Source organism: Malaclemys terrapin, chromosome 3 (genome assembly GCF_027887155.1).
Source record: "Malaclemys terrapin pileata isolate rMalTer1 chromosome 3, rMalTer1.hap1, whole genome shotgun sequence".
NCBI classification, from domain to species: domain Eukaryota; kingdom Metazoa; phylum Chordata; order Testudines; family Emydidae; genus Malaclemys; species Malaclemys terrapin.
In genome coordinates this window covers 196,448,890-196,469,453 of record NC_071507.1, presented here as the reverse complement: position 1 = coordinate 196,469,453, position 20,564 = coordinate 196,448,890, and the positions used below count along the sequence as shown (strand labels likewise).

The following is a 20,564-nucleotide window of genomic DNA, read 5'->3' as shown; positions in this document are numbered from 1 at the left end:
GTATGAGGCATGTTTTACACCCCCCCTCCCTTGTGGGTTAAATTGGGGCCAGCTGCACCAATACAGATTGTAGACAGGATCTCCACCAATGCAGCTCCCAGTGTAGACAAGGTCAGCTGTGCATGAGTTCATTGCAGATGAGGATCAGGCTCTTGACTCTTCTAAGTGACACTGAGGCTGGAAGTATCTTCACTCACTTTAAATATAGGTGTAAGTGACTAAGTGCAGTGTAATAGGAAAGCTGCCAGAGTGGATCTCCATGGGGGGAGGGAAGTTTTCATGCCCCCGGGACAGCAGTTCCTGGCAGTGGCGTTCCTGTTTGCATTACTTATTTAGCCAAATACAAACTATCTCAGTTCCCTTCAATCATAAATTCTTTCTCAGCTGCTGATGAAAAAGTCTTTGTTTAAAATATGGAAGTGGCGGGGCCAAACTGCTATGGATTTAAGCGGTTTGTCCAATCATTGTTAAACTTTTACAAACCTACCCTTGGCATCATTGATTTTTTCAAGGCAGTTTCAACATTAACAACATTCTTAGCCTGCCTGCTAGCAATCTATAACCACCCCTCCGAGAGAGAACTGCTCTGGCAATACTGAAATGTGCAGGCTCTCCTCGTCTTAGAAAGACACACGGGGCCTGATTCTCAGTTTCTCTGTTTCTGTGGTTTGGGTGGGGGGTGGATACTCAGGGTCTGCCTCCTCCTGAGCACCCCCTTGTGGCCAGGGTGGCTTTGCAGCTTCCTGCCTCTGTTTCCGTCTTCAGGACTCCTTAATAAATTGTGCATACCGGCAATCCATCCCTCCGAAGGGGCTGGGTTTATCAAGATCAAAGTTCAAAACAAAACTCAGTCCCAAAATTAATTCTACAAAGTTCAACTCAATTCCCTGCTTTCAGCAGGCAACTCCCAGCCCTCCCTAGCTGGAATGTTCCCTTCTTCCCTGGAGTCCGCTTCCTCTGGCCTTCAGCCCTTTTGCTTCCTGGCCCAAACCCTTCCCGGTCAAGGGTCTTCTTCAGAAGTCTCCTGGTCTCTGTCACAGTTTCCGTTTGGATCTTGAGAGAGGCCAGTGGCTGTCTATCAGGCCCCCTCTAGGGGCTATTAATAAGGCATAGTTGGGCTGGGGGCTCCTTAAAGGGGCCCAGTCCACATTGTGACAGAGGACAAAGTCCACCTTTAAGCCATTATTGCATTTCTCATACGTTGGGGCCATAGAGTGTATTTCTACACTACAGTGTAAGCCCAGGGTCAGTAGAACTTGAGTTAGTGGACAGGTTTGTTAACCTAAGGCTTGAGCATCTACACTTAGTGGTAGCCCCAGGTTAGGACTTGTTGAATCCTGGGTCCCATCCCATTATGCAGGCCCAAGTCCAACCACCCATATCCCAGACTTCCTGTTGCCCTCCCAAAATGTGGCTACTCTAGCCCTTTGTTCATGGTGCACTGTGGGAAAACTTGGTTTTCCACCAAACTTGACTTTCAAGAGAACAAAGAAAGTCATCTCGTGGGATTGTGGGATAATTTTGGTGGAATCCCAGAGCATGAGTCCAGTGGGGCTGCGTCTATACTGCACAGCAATAAGGCTTGAGTCCTGGTTCCTGGCTTGACTCAGGCTCGGACCCTCCAGCTCTGTGGTTAGCACGATTTGTGTGTAGCTGGAAGAGGGGTTAGGCTTGAGCCTGAGTTTTGAACCCTGGGGTTACTTTGCAGTGTAGATATGCCCAGAAAGGTCTGCCCAGTAGCTTGTCTGCATCACAGCAACCTCAGGACTGTACCTCTTCCTTACATCCCTCCACCTACGCATCGTCTCCAGTGACCCAGTCTTATGAGATGCTGTTTGCCCTCACGTCCCGTTTAAGCTGAGGTTCCAAGCATCCTTCCAGTATCAGGATCAAGCCCTGGAGCTGGGGACAACCTGTATTTTGTTTGGAATGGTAATGCTGTGTTTTCCTTATGTTCCCTTTCCTTTCTAAAGGCAGCACAATTTCTCTGTCTCTTTACAGCTATCCCATTCAGATGGATCATGGAACGGGGACCTTACAGTGCCGTGTAGAAGGCAGCTATATCGGTCAGTGGAAAGAGGAGAACATGTACACCTACAATTCTGGTCTCTGCCTCGAAAGGTGTCATAATTAATGAAATACCCGCTGCGTGTACAGCCGTCCCATTGGAAACCCAGGGTCGGGAGTGAGTCCCTGGAACGTTTCTGCCCTTTCTAACTATGGTCTTATTATTGTAACCTAATGACTTATTTATTGTAAATATTTCCCTCCCTCACCCATTTTTTGACCTTCACCTTTCTTTACATGTTTCAGAGTAGCAGCGGTAGATTCAATGTTTGTAATGGCTCAGCCATTCCCAGTCTCTATTCGAGCCTAAGTTGTTGGTATCTAGTTTGCATATTAATTCAAGTTCAGCAGTTTCCCGTTGGAGTCTGTTTTTGAAGCTTTTCTGTCGCAAAATTGCCACCTTTAAGTCTGTTACTGAGTGACCAGAGAGGTTGAAGTGTTCTCCTACTGGTTTTTGAATGTTATGATTCCTGATGTCAGATTTGTGTCCATTTATTCTTTTACGTAGAGACTGTCCGGTTTGGCCAATGTACATAGCAGAGGGGCATTGCTGGCACATGATGGCATATATCACATTGGTAGGTTTGAATAGAGACTGGGAATGGCTGAGCCATTACACAAATTGAATCTATTTCCCCACGTTAAGAATCCTCACACCTTCTTGTCAAACTTTCTGAAATGGGCCATCTTGATTATCACTACAAAAGTTTTTTTTTTTCCTGCTGACAACAATAGCTCATATTAATTAATTAGCCTCTTAGAGTTGGTAGGGCAACTCCCACCTTTTCATGTTCTCCGTATGTATATATATCTCCTCACTATATGTTCCATTCTATGCATCTGACGAAAGCTTATGCTCAAATAAATTTGTTAGTCTCGAAGGTGCCACAAGTACTCCTTTTCTTTATATGATAACTTTCCTCCTCGTATCTAAGTGGAGGTGCACAAGAATGAGTTGTCCCTGGCTATGTACTTTTCGGCCCTTTCCCTGGAGTAGCTGAGTTTTGATGGTATTTGTGGGCTCAGTGTGTCCATTGCTCATGGGTTCACATCACTGTGTTACTAGGGCTGTGAAGATGCCCCTTCTGCTATGCTTGTCATCTGAGTTGTAGCCTTTGATATAGGCCATTCCCAGGAGAAAATTGGAGGGACAGCTGCCTCACATGATTACCAATGTCTAAGGATTTGCCCTGGTGGAAGCCCAGAGTTGTTTAGGTCCGGTGGCTAAGGCACTGAACTGGGATTCTAGAGAGCTGGCTTGGCTAGGAGGCTGTGGGCAGTCATGTTAGGTGACATTTTCAAAAGTGCCTAAGCCCTGTTTTCAAAAGTGACTTAGGAGCTGAAATCCCACCGACTTTGAGAGAGACTTAAACTTCCTAAGAGCCTTATTCACATTTGAAAACAGGACTTAGGGGCTTTTGAGAAGGTTACTCTGAAGCTTTCTGTGTGCCTTATTTCCCCGGACTCTGTTTTGTATGTTTAGATTGTAAAACGCGACAGCGACTGGCTTAACGGGGTCCTGATCTCAGTTGGGGTCTCTAGGTGCTCCCATAATAATAATGTGGCAGGCTCCTGTGTCAGCTGGAGACTGTGCAATCTGGTTTTGGTGTGACCGCTTCAATGGGTTTTTTGGGGTGTGGTTCTCAGGTTTCTGTGTTCTCATAGCATTACTAGTTGATGCACTTTGTCCTCTCGCTGTAAATCAGAACAGCTCCCCTGAAGTGAGTGGAGATACACTGGGGTAAAGTCAGTGAAGAAAGGGGAATCAGGACCCTAGTGTTGATCCTAGTCCAGTGTGCTTTTTCTACGGACTCCCCCACGTTCCTGCATTAACTGTGTCTGTTTTCTCTTCCAACAGGTTCGCAGAACATTAGCTTTTCAGTGTTTAACAAAGGAAAGTGAGTAACAGAAACGCTGCCCCGTTCATCTGTGGTTTCCTATGGTAGTACGGCTGCATTTCTGGGTCCAGAAAGAGTACCGGGATACATTTCATAGAACTTGCTTATACATACCTATCCATGGCCCTTTACTGTCTCAATGGGATGAACTGATCATTAGATCTGAGGATGGCAATGAGAAGAAAGTTCCCCCTAGAGAATATTGAAAGGATCTGGGGGTCTCCTTGCCATTGTTTAAGAGCACAGAACAGGGGTATCCATTCGATACAGATGGGCATAATCCCCTATCACCAATCTTCTACACATGCAGGGTGGCTGAGTGACTTGTGGACATCTATTTCTCTTAGATGGGCCAAAACCAGAACCCTAGTTGTGAATGTTAGGGGTGGGAAAGGAGGGAGGGGTTGGTTCTGGTCCAAATGCAGTATCAGAAGGGGTGTATGGCAGCTGATGCCTGGTGAGATTTCTATGCGGGTTTTGCTTTAAACAGTAGAAGAGCCTTGTTCCCAATGGCTTGATTATCATTGTCCTTGCTCATGAATCAGTTGTTACTTTGGATAACAGTCAACCACAGAGCTCTGCGAGCTGTTGGTAAAAATCAGCATATGCATTGTGGCAGCTTCCTTATTAACTGCTGAGTTTGACTTCTGACTCTGTCATGGATTTCCTCGGTGAGCAGGTGTAATGCTGACAGACCCTGGTCATGAGCACCCGGGATCAAACCTGGGACCCCTGGAGCTTAATACATGAGCCTCTACTGCCTGAGCTAAAAGACACATCTCTCTTAGCCAAGTCTGTAGCAGATTCATCAATCTAGCTGGTCTAGCTGCCACTAGAGGGGGACAGAGTGCCACACCGAGCAGGCACGGGTTACACGTGGGCTAGTCACTTAATCTCGCTGCACCCGTTTTCTCTACCTCATCATGGTGTTGAGACTTAATGCTTATGAAGAGGCCAGATTGCCCCCACAACTCCAACAGGATGTGCAGGGAGTGTTGTCCAGGGACGAAGGCGCTTCGCACACTCCCTGCATAGGCTAGGGACAGTCTCTGCACTTTCCTTTTCTTTCCATGTGTCTCCAAGACTGCAAGCTGCCCCAGAGGGAGTGGGGACAAGGTGCACCATGACCCACACCCCCTCACATACAAACTGTGGCCAGGGGAACATGCTTGTCTATTCAAAAGGATGATAAAGTCTGTGTGTACCCCACTGGTCCAATGTGTGATAGGTCTCCCCTCGCCATGCGCAAGTCACTGAGGAAATGAGTCTGGCAAAGGTATCAACTTTGGAATCTAGCTTTTTAGCTCAACCTTTAGAGACTCATGTGTTCAGTCCTGGAGGTAGTTGGTTCAATCCCTGATGTTGGCCAGCGTGGTTTGCTATCCATTCTACATTTGCTGGAACTCTGGGAGCCACCCATTGGGTATGCTGACTCCATCCCTATGCCAGTGGTTAAATGCTACCATCTGGCCCGCAATACACTCAGGTTAGAGCTGGTTGGAAAACCAACATTTTTCCCGTTGAGTTTTCTGTGAGAAAAATCACCGAAAATTTTTGACTGCAAAATGTTGGGTTTTGGGAACGTTTTTAGTTTCTTTTGACTTGGAATGTCACGTTGCATTTTTTCGACACCAAAAAATTTCAATTTTCCATTTTTGGATTTTAAGACCCCCCCCCCCTTCTCTCCCTTATTTTACTTTTCTACCCTTTTCGACTGAAAGAAAAGGGAAAAGGCAAAGTATCTGAAAGTGGGGAAAAAACACCTTTTTACCATTACCCACCTGCAAAAAGTAGGAAAACTGTAAGAAAGTGTGAGACAGTAGATTTTGATTTCAACAAAACTGCATTTGATAATGGCAAAAATTTTCAGTTGAAGAACTTCAACGAGCTCTAATTTGGATGCTTGAATGAACACTGCTCTATATGGGTGAAAAGTAGCATTTGCTATCCTAGAATAACTGTGTTTTCCTGTGTTTATTCTGAGATGTCCCATTCAGCTTCCCTGGTACTATGGAGAGATCTACCCCCAACTCAAATTCCATGGAGTTTCACAGGCCTTTCTCTCATGTTGCAGGTCGATGGTACACAAGGATGCTTGGCTCATCAGTGCCAAACAGGAGCTTTTCTTGTATCAGACATTCTCAGGTGCTGTACATTGCTGCCCCAATGACTTCCCTGTCCTATGACAAGTCCAAAGAGGCTTATGAAGAAAATCTTTCTATTATTCTTCCCAATGTTATTGTGCCTTCGATCCTTGTGTGCATTTCCCTTCGGATTCAGTGGGAGTTGCTCTCGTGTAGACAGAGAGCACAAAAAGGACCTCAGGATGAGATACAAAATCTAGCCCTCTATCTTTCTATGAGCTAAGGTTGGGGGGTGCCCAGATTTCCTGTCTCTTCCTGCTTTCATTGCGTGCTGAACTGAACTCCCCAAAATTGCAGCCTAGATATTGGGGCTCGGGCTTAACCCCGGGCTCTGAGACCCTCTCCCTTTGTGGGCTCCAGCCCGAGCCCGAACTGCTATTTTTAGTGTGCTAGCACAAGCAGAGCTAGCACATCTCTCTGTCTGCTCTGGGAAGCCCCCTCATGTAGATGTACCCTCTGTCTCCAGCTCTGTGGGTGGCTCTGAAATCTCTAAAGGGTATTGAGCAGGAGAACCCTAACAACCGGGGAACCAGCAGGTCTGGAGATGGGGTGATGATCAAGCAACCCCACTATTTCTCCTGCCAGACCTACAAGAGGTGCCTGACCCTGCTCGGCCTCCTCAAATCCTACCGAAGTTGGTGGGAGTTGAGGTCTTCGACATGCAGGGGGCTTTGGATAGGATGAATCAGCTGAAAATTACTTCCTGACCATCTCCTAGCTGATTGTATTGTATCTCTTGAGTTTCAGTGTGAGAGTCAAGCATTCTGGGCAAAGATATATCACAGACTACTGTAGTATTGTCTTGTACTGAGTAAAGCATTGTATTGTAAAACACATGGGCATGCAGTTTCCAGCTCTCTAGACAATAGAAAATTAAATCCTCAGTAGCTGCTGTCATGACTAAGTAATGTCGATGATCTTCAAAAAGAATCTGGGTCTAAAACTCAAAGTACAACCACAGATCTAAGTTTCATGGACCATAAAGCACTTGGCTTTGATTGCTATCCTGGATAGGACAAGGCTAGAAAAGACCATTTGGCTCATCCAGTCTGAACAGGTTTCAGGGCTACCTGCCATATCTTTCCCACTAAGGCCTGATCTCACCATTGATTGCAACTACTATAACTAATGGACTGGTGATTTGTGATGTGCACATGTATAAAGTACTTGGTTTAAAGGATTTAGAGGGACCCCCTTGATGGCTGAATTATTAATATGGCCCTTAAATGGATGGATTAGAAAAAATTTAGACTTGGGAAAGCTAAGGTCATCTCTCCACCAAAGTGTGATTCAGTGTTTAGAACTGCAGTTGCCCCATCTAACTACAGTACCTGTGTGTGCATGAGAGATGAGGAATGCTAAACAGCCATGCTGACATCTAGTGGAAAAATAACCACATTGTCCATGCAAACGGAGACTAGAGGTCAAATCTGAGCATTCACAACTTCCATTTATATCACTGGCAATTGCCAGAGGCTCAGCATCTTTCAGGATTTGGCCCTAAACGCTAAGGATTAACAGCATCATAGTCAACTGTTTGAAAGTTCAATTAGAGAGCCAAGGTGGATGAGGCACTATCTCTTATTGGACCAGCTTCAGATGGTGAAAGAGAGAAGCTTTCAAGCTGACACAGAACATTTCTTCAGGTCTGGGCTCACCCACCTTGCCTCTCTCTCATATCCTGGGACCAACACGGCTACAACAACACTGCTGACAGAAAGTTCACAACAGTCAAATCTGTGGGTTAAATTCAGCGGCTAGCCTGACAGTCTAAAACAATGGTTCTCAACCAGGGGTATGTGTAGCCCTGGGGGTATGCAGAGGTCTTCCAGGGGTACATTAAGTCATCTAGATATTTTCCTAGTTTTACAACAGGCTACATAAAAAGTACTAGCAAAGTCAGTACAATGTAAAATTTCATACAGACAAAAATGAGAAAGTAATAATCTGTCAGTAACAGTGGGCTGTGACACTTTTGTATTTTTATGTCAGATTTTGTAAGCAAGTAGTTTAAGTGAGGTGAAACTTGGGGGTGCGCAAGACAAATCAGACTCCTGAAAGGGGTACAGTAGTGTGGAAAGGTTGAGAACCACTGGTCAAAAATAGTTTAATTTCATCTGCTTCTGGCCTCCTCAGGATGTGAATTATACCAGCTTGTAAGAGCTATCATATCCCTCCTTAAATTGTCCTTTAGCTGAGCTACACCTATAGGATCAAATTAATCCTTGCTGTAATTCCACTGATTTCCTGGATGAATTCGGGCTAGGGATGACTTTGGGCCAGTTAGTTTCTCGGAGCCTGCTCCCCCTGAGGTCAGTGCAAGTGTTACTTTTAGTTTTAATGGAAGCAGAAGTGGGATGGACCTTTCCTAATGCATGTTAGCTAGGTCCATTCTCCAAATCTCCTTTTCCTTCCTCTATAGAGATAGCATCTGTGTTTCCAGTCTCGGGAAGCCTAGGAGGAGGAAGTGACCTCACGATCACAGGAGACTTCTTTGACCAGCCTGTGCAGGTCACAGTTGCAGGTAACAATGTAGAAATCAGTTTTGGATACTACAGTGATGGAATGAAGACCACAGACCAAATTCATAGAATCATAGAATATTAGAGTTGGAAGACACCTCAGGAGGTCATCTAGTCCAATCCCCTGCTCAAAGCAGGACCAACACCAACTAAATTCTGCCTTCGGTTACACCCGTGCCACCATATTGAATGCCCAGTTGGACATGCATTCAGAGGAGCCCACTCCCTTAAGGCCTGATTCTCTAATAGTACTTGCTCCAGCAACTCCTACTGCAGTTGAGTCAAAGTCAGTGGGACTACACGTACAGGTAAGTAGCATGGTAGTGGACATAAGAACCATGGTACTTGCTGTATGAGAGGCCCTCACTGCTGTGAATTCAAATGAATAATTGGCTACAGATATACACTCTCTGTTTGGTGTGATGTTGCCCTTGTTTGAAGGTGATGCAGTGCAGCTCTGCTAATCTCTTTCAGAATCAAAGGGGGCTCATCCCTTAAACAGTTTAGGCCTGGATTTATGTTCTTCAGTCTCGTTCTGCATATACCGACTTCTCCTTTTCCCACTGTCAGGTGTTCCCTGTGAAATCAAGCACTGTTCTCCCCGGAAGATTAGCTGCACTACTAGACCCATTGATGAAACCAGAAGACTTGCTGCACCCCAAGCAGGTACAGTATTTCTAAGAGCAAAGGCCCTGCTTGGCAAACTGCTGTGCTGCCATTTGGAAATGGGGTAGAGACTTCATTCTGTGTTTGGTGGTGGGATGGATAAAAATGGGGTTATCCAAAACCTACTGATGTCACATCACATGGGTTTTCAGTAGCAGGGTAACCTCTCCTGGGTTTGCTGAACAGACTTCCCAGTTTGCTAGGGATTTCTGGGTAACATCTGAACCTAGGAACTCTGGACTAACCCGATGATACTCCTCAGTTTTTCCCCTGATATCCATGAGTCTGCCCCTCCTGACAAGTTTCCTTTATTTCCAGTCTATTTTCCAGGGGTCTTTTGTTTTCTGATCCCTTTTGGAGTCCCTGAGAATTCTAATTCTTTTTCCTTTTGCTTCAATGTACTGACCATCGCACCTTGGCTGGGGAGTGCTGGAGGCACTATACTTTGAAGACCTTTGGTACTTTTTTTTATTTGCTGGAGGGGACTCCATAGATCAAGGCGTCGTCTCTCCGGTGTTCCTAGCCTGGAACTAACGTTGATCCCATTAATAGGTCCCAAAACAGCTCTTGTCAGAGATTATTATCCAGCAACCCATAGACTGTGGCCTGCAGCTTTTTCATTGTTTTGCTATTAATTCTCTCATGTGCTGTGGACTTTCCATTAGCCAGGCTGACTAGATTCTTGATATTTTTTTTTAACTTCCCAGGAAACAGAGGGCTTCTCTTTGAAGTCTGGGATGATGCAGCAGGCACTGATCTAACTGAAACAGCCCCTGGATATAGATGGCAGATTGTTCCTAATGCCAGCTCTCCAGAAAGATTTCTCTCTCAGGCACAGCAGTCATTCAGGTATTCAGTGGTCTCAAAAGGAGATGAAAACTTGGTATGCACCTTTAGCAGCGGAAGAAGTAGCAATGGCACATTCCAGTCCTTTTTAACAAGCTTTACTGCCCAGCTCTGAGGATTCCAATCAAATCTTTGCTCGATACTTGAGTTTTTAGGTCCCTTTGAAATTCAAAAAATGCAGTGACATGTTTTATCCCATATTTTTCATCTTCACTGAATTGCCTTGCTTGGAGAACCCAGGGCAGAGTGGTGTAGGAGGAGTTTCTGACTTCCAGGGGCATGATCCTGGGCCACCAACTGACTCCTATTTCTGTACGTCTTGGTTTTGCCCAGGACTAGAGATAGAAGTGATGAAATACCTCAAAGGAGAGCGCTCTTGAGATAGGACCAGCTCAACCAGAAGCAGAAAGTATTGCATCTGGAAAGGAGCTCTGTGTGCCAAAAGGCTGGAATAGGCACGTTGGGCCAGATCCTCATCTGGTGGGAAGCAACATAGCTCCAGGTTAATGGAGCAACACCAGTTTACTCCTGCAGAGGAGCTGACCCTTAGAATTTTGGGGTGCACGTGATCTGACCCTTTTGAGAGTCATCCATTAAGAGTTGTGTTTTGTTTTGCAGAAATACTCACAAACATTTTCACCTTTCTGACATTTGCATGTGCCTCTCCCTTGAACTTGTGTAGGTTTCCAACATGAACGCTTTTTCCTACTCAGCAATGGGGATGATTCTGCTTTTAAAAAAAAAAAAAAAAAAAAAAGTCTATTTTCACTTTTTGGGGGGAAATATTTGTGCAATGTCATTTTTTTCCCTGTGAAAACAGGTCAGATTTTGAGTCCCTAAAAACTGGTAAAAGCTATTGAATTTGAGTACCTTTGCATGTTGTTACAAATATTTCCCCCTTCCTGTTAATAAATGGGAGAAACCAGCTTTTTGTCCGGGATTTCGCACTGCTTTTATCTGACATGGATATTCTTCTGCTGCCTAGCTCACGACTACGTGGATTCTTTGTGGCACCACAGACAAATAATTACACCTTCTGGATTCAGGCAGATGGCAGGGCTTCCTTGCACCTAAGCCTGTCAGAAGACCCAGGAAAAAAGGTATTTCATTAGGGCAGCAAAAATAGGAAGTGCAGGATATGGAAGAGTTGCATTTACAGTCAGGGGCGGCTCTATGTTTTTTGCCGCCCCAAGCACGGCAGTCAGGCGGCCTTCAGCGGCATTCCTGTAGGTGGTCCACTGGTCACGTGGATTCGGCGGCATTTCTGCGGGTGATCTGCCGGTCCTGCGCCTTTGGTGTACTTGCTGCCGAATTACCGCCGAAGCCGCTGGACCGGCGGACCTTCTGCAGGCGTACCCCCAAAGGCTGCCTGACTGCCGCCCTCACAGCGACCGGCAGGCAGCCCCCCGCAGCTTGCCGCCCCAGGCACGCACTTGCTGTGCTGGTGCCTGGAGCCGCCCCTGTTTACAGTTATCAAGCACTGGGATTTCCCTTCCTGCAAGTCGGATTGCTTGGGCCTGATTCTTCAGCTGTTGTGTTGATTTTTTCAATGGCGTTGTCCTAGCGTGGTGACACTACACAGATCAGCAACAGTGCTGTGTAAGCAGGCTCTGCAACCCCGAGTGGCGGGGGAGATGAGCAAAGAGGAGAAGCTGGAATTTCCTGTGCCGGTAGGCTTGAGAAGCGGCAGGAAATCCCACTCCTTCTTCCTGGTGCCCACCCCCTTCTGATTTGGAGGATGGGATTGCAATTTGAGAAGGGTTATTGGAGAGCACATGTGCTGCTGTAAGGACCAGGCAGGCCAAGAGGCTGAGGTCCAAGAGGCGGATGGATGGGCCTAGGAGGCAGCCTGCATGTGTGGCTAGTATAAGTATTCACAGCACATGAAAATCAGCCAGAGCCCAAAAGGATTGGAGACTGCGGGACTGATTCTGGGGGGCACTGGGGTAGTTTGTTTGCTGATAAAGGAGACTGTTGCTGATTTGTTTGTCATTGATAGCAGTGCTGGATTGACTCCTGGGAGAATTTCTGCCTCCCCAAGGTGAGGGGTAGGAGTTTGGAGCTAACTCCCTGCACAGGGTGCCACCATCACATACCCTCGTGTAATGGAGCAGGGACTCAGGCCCCTTGATTGTCCAGCTTTCCAAATGCTCTCTGCTTGCTGTAGGTTTTCTCTCAACGTGCATCCCATTTTCCGCCAGAGGGAAAGGTGTTGTCATGAGGCTGCGTGGTACATGCTCCCCTTGTTATAACTTCAGCTGCAACGTGGGGTCCTTGTCCCATGCCAGAGAATGGTGGTTCAGTGACTACTTAGAATGTGTCTGATAGGAGGTGGATGGATCGTTTGGTGGGCGTGTAAAAACGCAGTCACAGTTGGCACCTTGGTTGGCGTCAATCTCGAGAGGCTGAGGACTGAATGGGCCTTAGAGACTCAATTATCCTTTCCTCCCCAGAAGCAAGTCTCCTGGCTCAAGACTGAGGCCCATTGGAAGGGTACTGTCAAGGGAAGAGCAGACTCCAGTCTCCAAGGGTTCTTTGTCTGGTCCCCAGTTACCTTTGCCTTGGAGGGGAAAAGTCTCCCTCTGCTACCCCTAAAGATCTCACCTACCATAAAAGATCTTTACTGACTAACCTGCCTCCAGAGGGAACTATTAACCATTACATCATTCAAGCTCACCGATTACATAAAACAAAAAAGACATTAAAAGAACATTCAAACTGCAAAGTCAAACATCAAAAATACAGAAATGCTAGAATTAAGGTTGCCTGTGCAACTTACATTTGACCCCCTTGTGTGCAAATGCATGATGATACAGTCTTTCATGACATGATCATACACTGTTTTTCCCCACAGGAATCCTGCCTCATTCAGTTCCCACTGAATGAGGCGCTATTTGATATTTCTTTTTATCCTCATCAGTCAGTGTGTGACCCATGCCATATTTACTGCACTCCATCCAAACCCCGCACTGAATACGGAATTATTAACTTCCTTAGGGGCTTTTCTATGATGCTACCATAGTATTTTAGTTCTTCATGCACATTAATGCATTTATTTCTGTAACACCCTTGTGAGGTGAGGGTATTATTAGCCCTGTTTTATACTTGGGGAACTGAGGGTCAGAGAAGAAAACGCCAAGTGTCTAATTTGGGGGTTCAGTTTAAGAAGCCGGGTGCCTGATTTTTATTTTTTTTTTAAGAGGACTCAGCGTTTTATAGTACTTCATTTGTTGAGAACACAGCTGCTATTGACCTCAGTAGCAGCTGAGAGTCTCAGCACTTCTGCAGATCAGACCTCCAGTATCTCAAGTTGGGCAACCAGAAAAGGCAGATCCCACTTGTTCCACAAGTGGTCACTTGTGGAACATTTTGGCTTAAGTGACTTGCCCAGCATCCCACAGGAGCTCTATGGCACAGGCAGGGATAGACTCCAGTTCTCCAGGACAGCATTCAGCTTAACTCTGAGACCATCCTTCTCTTCCTCCAGTTCCCTGCTTCATTCACTTTCCAACTTCTGCAACAAGTGAGGCAGGGGTCCTATAGACAGCAGCCATCTTCACTATGTAGCCTTGATTCATCCCAGAGCACAGTCTATCCTGTGCACTGAATGAGACAGAAAAATTAGAATGTAAGCATGTAATTAAATTACTGAACCAGTTTAACTGAAAATTAAAAAAAAAATAATCCACCCTGAGACTGACACCTAGCATGAAAAATTTCAGCTTGAATGGTTTAAGTGAAAATTGGGACTTAAAATGGCAGCCTTACCTACAGATAGTGTTACTTGCATAGCCTTTAATACCCTGGGTGGGGAAAGGGAATTAGCTCAGTGGTTTTGTTCTCTCTCGTGATTTTAAGGTGTGGTGCTCGTTTTGGTGTCTTTTTCTTGTTGTCACCTTGAAAGGGTTCCCTCTAACAAACAGCTTCTCTGAGGTGGCCTCCACAGTTACCTCAGATTCATGGAATTGAGGGAAAAGACTCCATTTCAAATCCAATGAATGAAAGACGCTTGGTTTAGATGATTCCTCATGGGCCACTGTCAGGGCCGGATCCAGGGTTTTGGCCGCCCCAAGCAGCCAAACAAACAAACAAACAAAAAAGCCGCGATCTGTGGTGGCAATTCAGCGGGAGGTCCTTCGCTCCGAGCAGGAGTGAGGGACCGTCCGCCGAATTGCCGCCGAATAGCTGGACGCGTCGCCCTTCTCCGAAGTGGCCGCCCCAAGCACTTGCTTGGTAAGCTGGTGCCTGGAGCCAGCCCTGGTCACTGTCATTTCTCAACAGGAGTGTAAGGAGAGGACTCAGCAGGGCCTCTATCAAATAAAATCTAGCTCTATTAACCTGCAAAGCAGCTTATAAGTGGAAGTTAACTGTTCCTCACAAGACGCATCTGAGATAGGTAGATCACACAACTTCCATTTTACAAATGAGGAACCTAAGTGATTTCTCCAAGGCCAGTTGTTATTGTGAGTTGTTATTATTAGGGCTGGGGTGAGATATGAGAAGTCTCTGCCTCTTGGGACTCAGCTCAGACCCCTTGATCACAGCACTCTGTACTAGACAGGATTTTCCCTTACAAAAAGGAAGGAATGCTGCAGACATCTGCTCATAGCTGTGAATGTGGTCTGTTTTCTCTCTGTCATTTAAAGGTACAGTCTCTCCAGCTAAAGAGGTCAGGTTCATGTGTTATTTTGGAGCCAGACACTGCTGCGTAATTATCTTGTTGCTTTTGTTGGTCTGAATTCAGGTGAAAGTTGCCTTTATTCCTGCTGGTGCTTCTGAATGGTCTGAGCACTGGGAGAAGAACTGGAGCAAGAGTTGGCAGCCAAAATCCCAGAAATTTGAGCTGATGCGTGGCTCAAAGTACTACCTGGAAGCGCTGCATCATGGGAAGGCACCAAGCAGTGGGATGCGAGTTGGGGTTCAGCTGCACAACACCTGGCTAAACCCTGATGTGGTGAATACCTATCGCAGAGAGAGGCACGAAATCCGGGCCAGTGCCCACCGGCTTCCGGAGATACAGGTCAGGACCACGTCTGTGATCATAAGAACATAAGAATGGCCATACTGGGTCAGACCAAAGGTCCAACCAGCCCAGTATCCTGTCTGCTGACAGTGGCCAATGCCAGGTGCCCCAGAGGGAGTGAACCTAACAGGTAATGATCAAGTGATCTCTCTCCTGCCATCCATCTCCACCCTCTGACAAACAGAGGCTAGGGACACCATTCCTTACCCATCCTGGCTAATAGCCATTAATGGACTTCACCTCCATGAATTTATCTAGTTCTCTTTTAAACCCTGTTATAGTCCTAGCCTTCACAACCTCCTCAGGCAAGGCGTTCCACAGGTTGACTGTGCACTGTGTGAAGAACTTCTATTTATTTGTTTTAAACCTGCTGCCCATTAATTTCATTTGGTGGCCCCTAGTTCTTATATTATGGGAACAAGTAAATAACTTTTCCTTATTCACTTTCTCCACACCATGATTTTATAAACCTCTATCATATCCCCCCTTAGTCTCCTCTTTTCCAAGCTGAAAAGACCTAGTGTCTTTAATCTCTCCTCATATGGAACCTGTTCCAAACCCCTAATAATTTTAGTTGCCCTTTTCTGAACCTTTTCTAATGCCGCTATATCTTTTTTGAGATGAGGAGACCACATCTGTACGCAGTATTCAAGATGTGGGCATACCATGGATTTATATAACGGCAATAAGATATTCTCCGTCTTATTCTCTATCCCTTTTTTAATGATTCCTAACATCCTGTTCGCTTTTTTGACTGCCGCTGCACACTGCATGGATGTCTTCAGAGAACTATCCACAATGACTCCAAGATCTCTTTCCTGATTAGTTGTAGCTAAATTAGCCCCCATCATATTGTATGTATAATTGGGGATATTTTTCCCAATGTGCATTACTTTACATTTATCCACATTAAATTTCATTTGCCATTTTGTTGCCCAATCACTTAGTTTTGTGAGATCTTTTTGAAGTTCTTCACAGTCTGCTTTGGTCTTAACTATGCCTTGATCCTGTGCCTTGAATGCTTCATGGCACTATTTACTCCACATATTTTGCAGCAAACCCTTATTGTAGAGGCCTTGTCTTCACTAGCGAAGAAAAATGGTGTGTTCTTACCACGTGTTAGTTAAGGCAAGTTGAGGGAGGGATAGCTCAGTGGTTTTAGCATTGGCCTGCTAAACCCAAGGTTGTGAGTTCAATCCTTGAGGGGGCCATTTAGGGATTGGGGGGAATCTGTCTGGGGATTGTCCTGCTTTGAGCAGGGGGTTGGACTAGATGACCTCCTAAGGTCCCTTCCAACCCTGATATTCTATGATTCTAAGTTAACAGACATGGGGTAAAATCCTAGAGAACACAAGGCAGTTTGTAGTTTTAACATGTTAGCAGATTAGTCTTACCTTGACCTGCTAGCAGGTGTTAAAACTAGAATGTCATTGTATTAGCTAACACAAGGCAGGACCATGTCTCTTTTCCTAGCAAACATGGATCTGAAGTGTGTCACCTTGGGAACTGAACCAACCGATATTCATAACCAGCTAATAAAAAGAAATTTATAATAGGAGAAAGAGTTGCTCAGTAACTAGAGAAATTCTTATTCTAGTGGCTAAAGCACAAGACTGGGCATTGGGAGCCTGAGGTTCTGGTCCTAGGTCTGCCACTGGTTTGCATGTGACATTGGGCAGGTCACTTAACCTCTCTGCCCCAATAATCTGAGAACCAAGGCTTTCAGTGTGAATTGCAACAGATCACATAGAGCGATGGGTGGTTAAAGTGACACTTGCTGTCTTGCAGAGACCAGAAGGGCAGAATACTACTGATGTAAAGATCCTCTTAACTAACAGATCATCTGATACTTTTTGAGTTGTATGTAGCTCACGTCGTTTGTTCCTGTTTTTCCTACCTGTCAGATGCTGACTTTATCCGGCACAGGATGGTTCCGTATTTCCTGGGACAATGTATCCAGCAACATGATGGCAACAAATGCTACAGCTGATCAGGTCTGTATAATTAAACCCAGAGGGGCAGAACCTCACCTGGTATAAAACGTTGTAGCTCCAATGAAATGAATGGAGGCATGATGATTTACACAAGCTGAGGATTTGGCCTGGAGACTGAGACCTCTTGCTGTAATCCCAGTGACATTTACAGTTATTGGGAGTGCTTTTCAAAAGGATATTGGTGGACTGACCCCTAATTAGAGTCTCTGAAATCCAGCAACGTCTGATCAGGTCCCCGGTACATTCAAAATGAAACACAAGCGGTGCGCAGAGACATGTTAATCAGCAGAGGGACTTGGAAACCTGAGAATAGGTTCTTTGCCACCCAGGAACATACACCAAGAGGGACCTCACATCCCTAAGACACGGGTTTGGAACTGGGTTCTTCAAAGCCATTGATTTCTGCTGTGCTCATAGATTGGAGACAAGGTAGGTGAGGTAATAGTTCTTATTGCGCCAGGTCTGGAGAAGGTAAGCAGAATGTCTGAGCTAACTATAAGGTGGGGGACTGATGGTTACGCATAAGGGTTTCACACATGCTGTCGGAGGGCACTTAAAAATCTAACCCTAACACTTAATATTAAGTGCTCTCCTACTGCCCTTGGGAGGCTTGAAAGCTTTTCCCTTCCACTAACAGACGTTGGTCCAGTAAAAGATATTTCCTCACCCACGTTTGTCTTTCTCATGTCCGGGGACCAGCACAGCTCCAACAACACTGCAAAAAATGTTCATAGATTCGAAGGCCAGAAGGGACCACTGTGAGCTCCTGCGTAACACAGGCCAGGGCGCTTCCTGAAATAATTCCTGGTGCTCGAATAGAGTCTAGCCCTCGCTATAACTAGTACTCTCTTAAAAAAGTGATGGGTGAACCTCAGTGTTTGGAAGTTTGCTTTGATTAATACATTAGAAGGCCAGATGGGACCATTAGATGTAGTCTGACTTGTGTAACACAGGCTACAGGTGTCCTCCAGTTACTCCGGTACTGAACCCAATAACTTGTGTTTGACTGAAGCGTGTCTTCCATCTAGGCATCTGGTTTTGATTTGAAGTAGGGCTGTCAATTAATCGCAGTTAACGCCTGCGATTAAATGAAAGCAAAATTAATGCGTTAATTTTTTAATGAGTTAATCGCATACCTCTGGGTGGGGAGGGAGGTATCAGGGGTGGGGGGCTGAAGCCCCAGCCTGGAGCTTTGGAGGCAGTGGGGCAGGAGGGTGAAGCTCTGAGCCAGGCTGGAGCCCGGAGGGAGGTGAAACCCCCAGCCCAGAGCCTATATTTGAGAATATAGAAAGCATCCAGAAATATTTAAATAAGTGGTACTTTATTATTGTTTAACAGTGCAATTAAAACTGTGATTAATTACGATTATTTTTTTTAATCTCATGATTAATCGTGATTCATTTTTTTAAATCACTTGACCGCTCTAATTTGAAGTCATCAAGAGATGGAGAATCCACTATTTCTCTTGGCAGTGTGTCTTGGTTGTTCTAGTTGTTAACCATCCTCACTGATTTTTTTTTTTTAAATTTGCCTTTATTTTAACTTGAATTTGTTTGGCTTTAACGTCCAGCCACTGGATCTTGTTAGGATATACATCATATATACGTTTGTTTGCACTACCTCTCGAGTCTGCCTGACTGGGCTGCAAATCTCCTAAGGATCAGGTTTTCCATGAGTTTTCTTGTACTGCTTGCTTCTCGCCAGCCAAGGAACCCTTTGAGGATAGACTTCTTCTTCTGATCCCAGTTGGAATGTAAAAGTGTAGCGATGCACTGAAAATACAGCGTTATGGGAATTTTAAAGTTTTGAGAAGTCTTTCAAATAGCCAGCTTGGTTGTATTTAGGGTTGGGTTTCAATTTTGGTCAAACATGGATAGTTCTTACATATCTAAGCTGGTTCTTCCATACCTATTAATATTGAATCTGGTTTTGGCTCACGCAACCTGTGGAGACTTAATCACTCCCTCCATCTCCAAGGCTAGCTGGAACAATGGGAAGGGTGGACTTTTTGTCCATGCCAGCCCATGTTCTAAAAGAGAAGATGGACCTTTCACCTCTGCTTCCTGGCTACCCATTATATCAACCCTGTTTCCATCACTGGCTCGTTTACTAAACATAGCGGCCACTTTACGAGCATCTCAGCCTTCTCTACTGCAGTTAAACAAAAATGATCACATTGTGAATATTATTTTTTTTATTTTTTTGTAGGTCCAAACAGTGATCGAGGAGCTTCTTTCAGTAAAATGTGAAACTGAGCCACTGTCTGCTAAATTCCTTCTCCGGAATGGATTTGAGGAAGGTAATGCATTAAAAAAAAATTAGGTGACACTTACTGTAATAGTGGTTTTCTCCTTATGTACTAAACAAGACCTTTGCATGATGCAGGGGGTATTATACTATTAATGGTTTTACACATTTATTTTCCTCCTGGTTTATTAATAATGTGTGTGTGTTATGGTGAGGGAGTTTAGGGAGGAATGAATTGTTGAATTGATATTAAAAACAGTATTACTAATATGTTAATTACTGATTCTTCTCCTCCCCCGCAATCTGTTTTATTACACGAACATAAGCAGGGGCATAGGGATAGTTTACTATGGGACATAAAGTGCCATATTATGGAAGTTCCACTGTCATGTGAAGTTGTCCAGTACCATATTTTCAAAGGTAGGTATGTGTGCATGCCTGTTTCTAATGTAGTCGGGATATTAGATGGGGAGGACTCTGAGTTACTACAGAGAATTCCTTCCCAGGTGTCTGCCTGGTGGGTCTTGCCCACATGCTCAGGGTCTAACTCATCACCAGATTTGGAGTCGGGAAGGAATTTCCCCTTGGGTCAGATTGGCAGAGACTCTTGGAATTTTTTTGCCTTCCTCTGCAGCATGGGGCCCTGGTCACTTGCAGGTTTAAACGAGTGTAAATGGTGAATTCTCTGTAACTTGAAGTCTTTAAACCATTATTTGAGGACTTCAGTAACTCCACCAGAGGTTAGGGATCTATTTCAGGAATGGGTGGGTGAGATTGTGTGGCCTGCAATGTGCAGCAGATCAGACTAGATCAAGGGTTCTCAAACTGGGGGTCGGGACCCCTCAGGGGTTCACAAGATTCTTACATGGGGGGTCGTGAGCTGTCATCCTCCACCCCAAACCCCTCTTTGTCTCCAGCATTTATAATGGTGTTAAATATATAAAAAGTGTTTTTTAATGTATAGGGAGGGGTCTCACTCACAGGCTTTCTATGTGAAAGGGGTCACCAGGACAAAAGTTTGAGAACCACTGGACTAGATGATCCCGATGGTCCCTTCTGGCTTTAAAGTCTACGAGTCTATGAGCTACCTCTTGTATTCATTTATAATAAATGGGCCCAAAGGGTCAAAGGTGTTAAGATGACCCAGTCACTGTCCA

At 45.2% G+C, this 20,564-nt stretch overlaps 1 protein-coding gene across 7 annotated transcripts in view; it reads left to right on the top strand.

Annotated features, from left to right (window-relative positions):
- The window catches only part of PKHD1 (PKHD1 ciliary IPT domain containing fibrocystin/polyductin), a 390,722-nt gene that overhangs the window by 22,274 nt on the left and 347,884 nt on the right, over positions 1-20,564 (top strand). For all 7 annotated transcript variants that reach the window (XM_054023612.1, XM_054023614.1, XM_054023615.1 and 4 more), the window contains exons 9-18: positions 2,002-2,066; positions 3,926-3,965; positions 6,040-6,110; positions 8,532-8,633; positions 9,202-9,297; positions 10,005-10,146; positions 11,129-11,243; positions 14,888-15,163; positions 17,071-17,160; positions 19,369-19,459. In XM_054023612.1, coding sequence (XP_053879587.1) covers positions 2,002-2,066; positions 3,926-3,965; positions 6,040-6,110; positions 8,532-8,633; positions 9,202-9,297; positions 10,005-10,146; positions 11,129-11,243; positions 14,888-15,163; positions 17,071-17,160; positions 19,369-19,459 — 1,088 coding nt within the window. The remainder of the gene's footprint in view (positions 1-2,001; positions 2,067-3,925; positions 3,966-6,039; positions 6,111-8,531; positions 8,634-9,201; positions 9,298-10,004; positions 10,147-11,128; positions 11,244-14,887; positions 15,164-17,070; positions 17,161-19,368; positions 19,460-20,564) is intronic.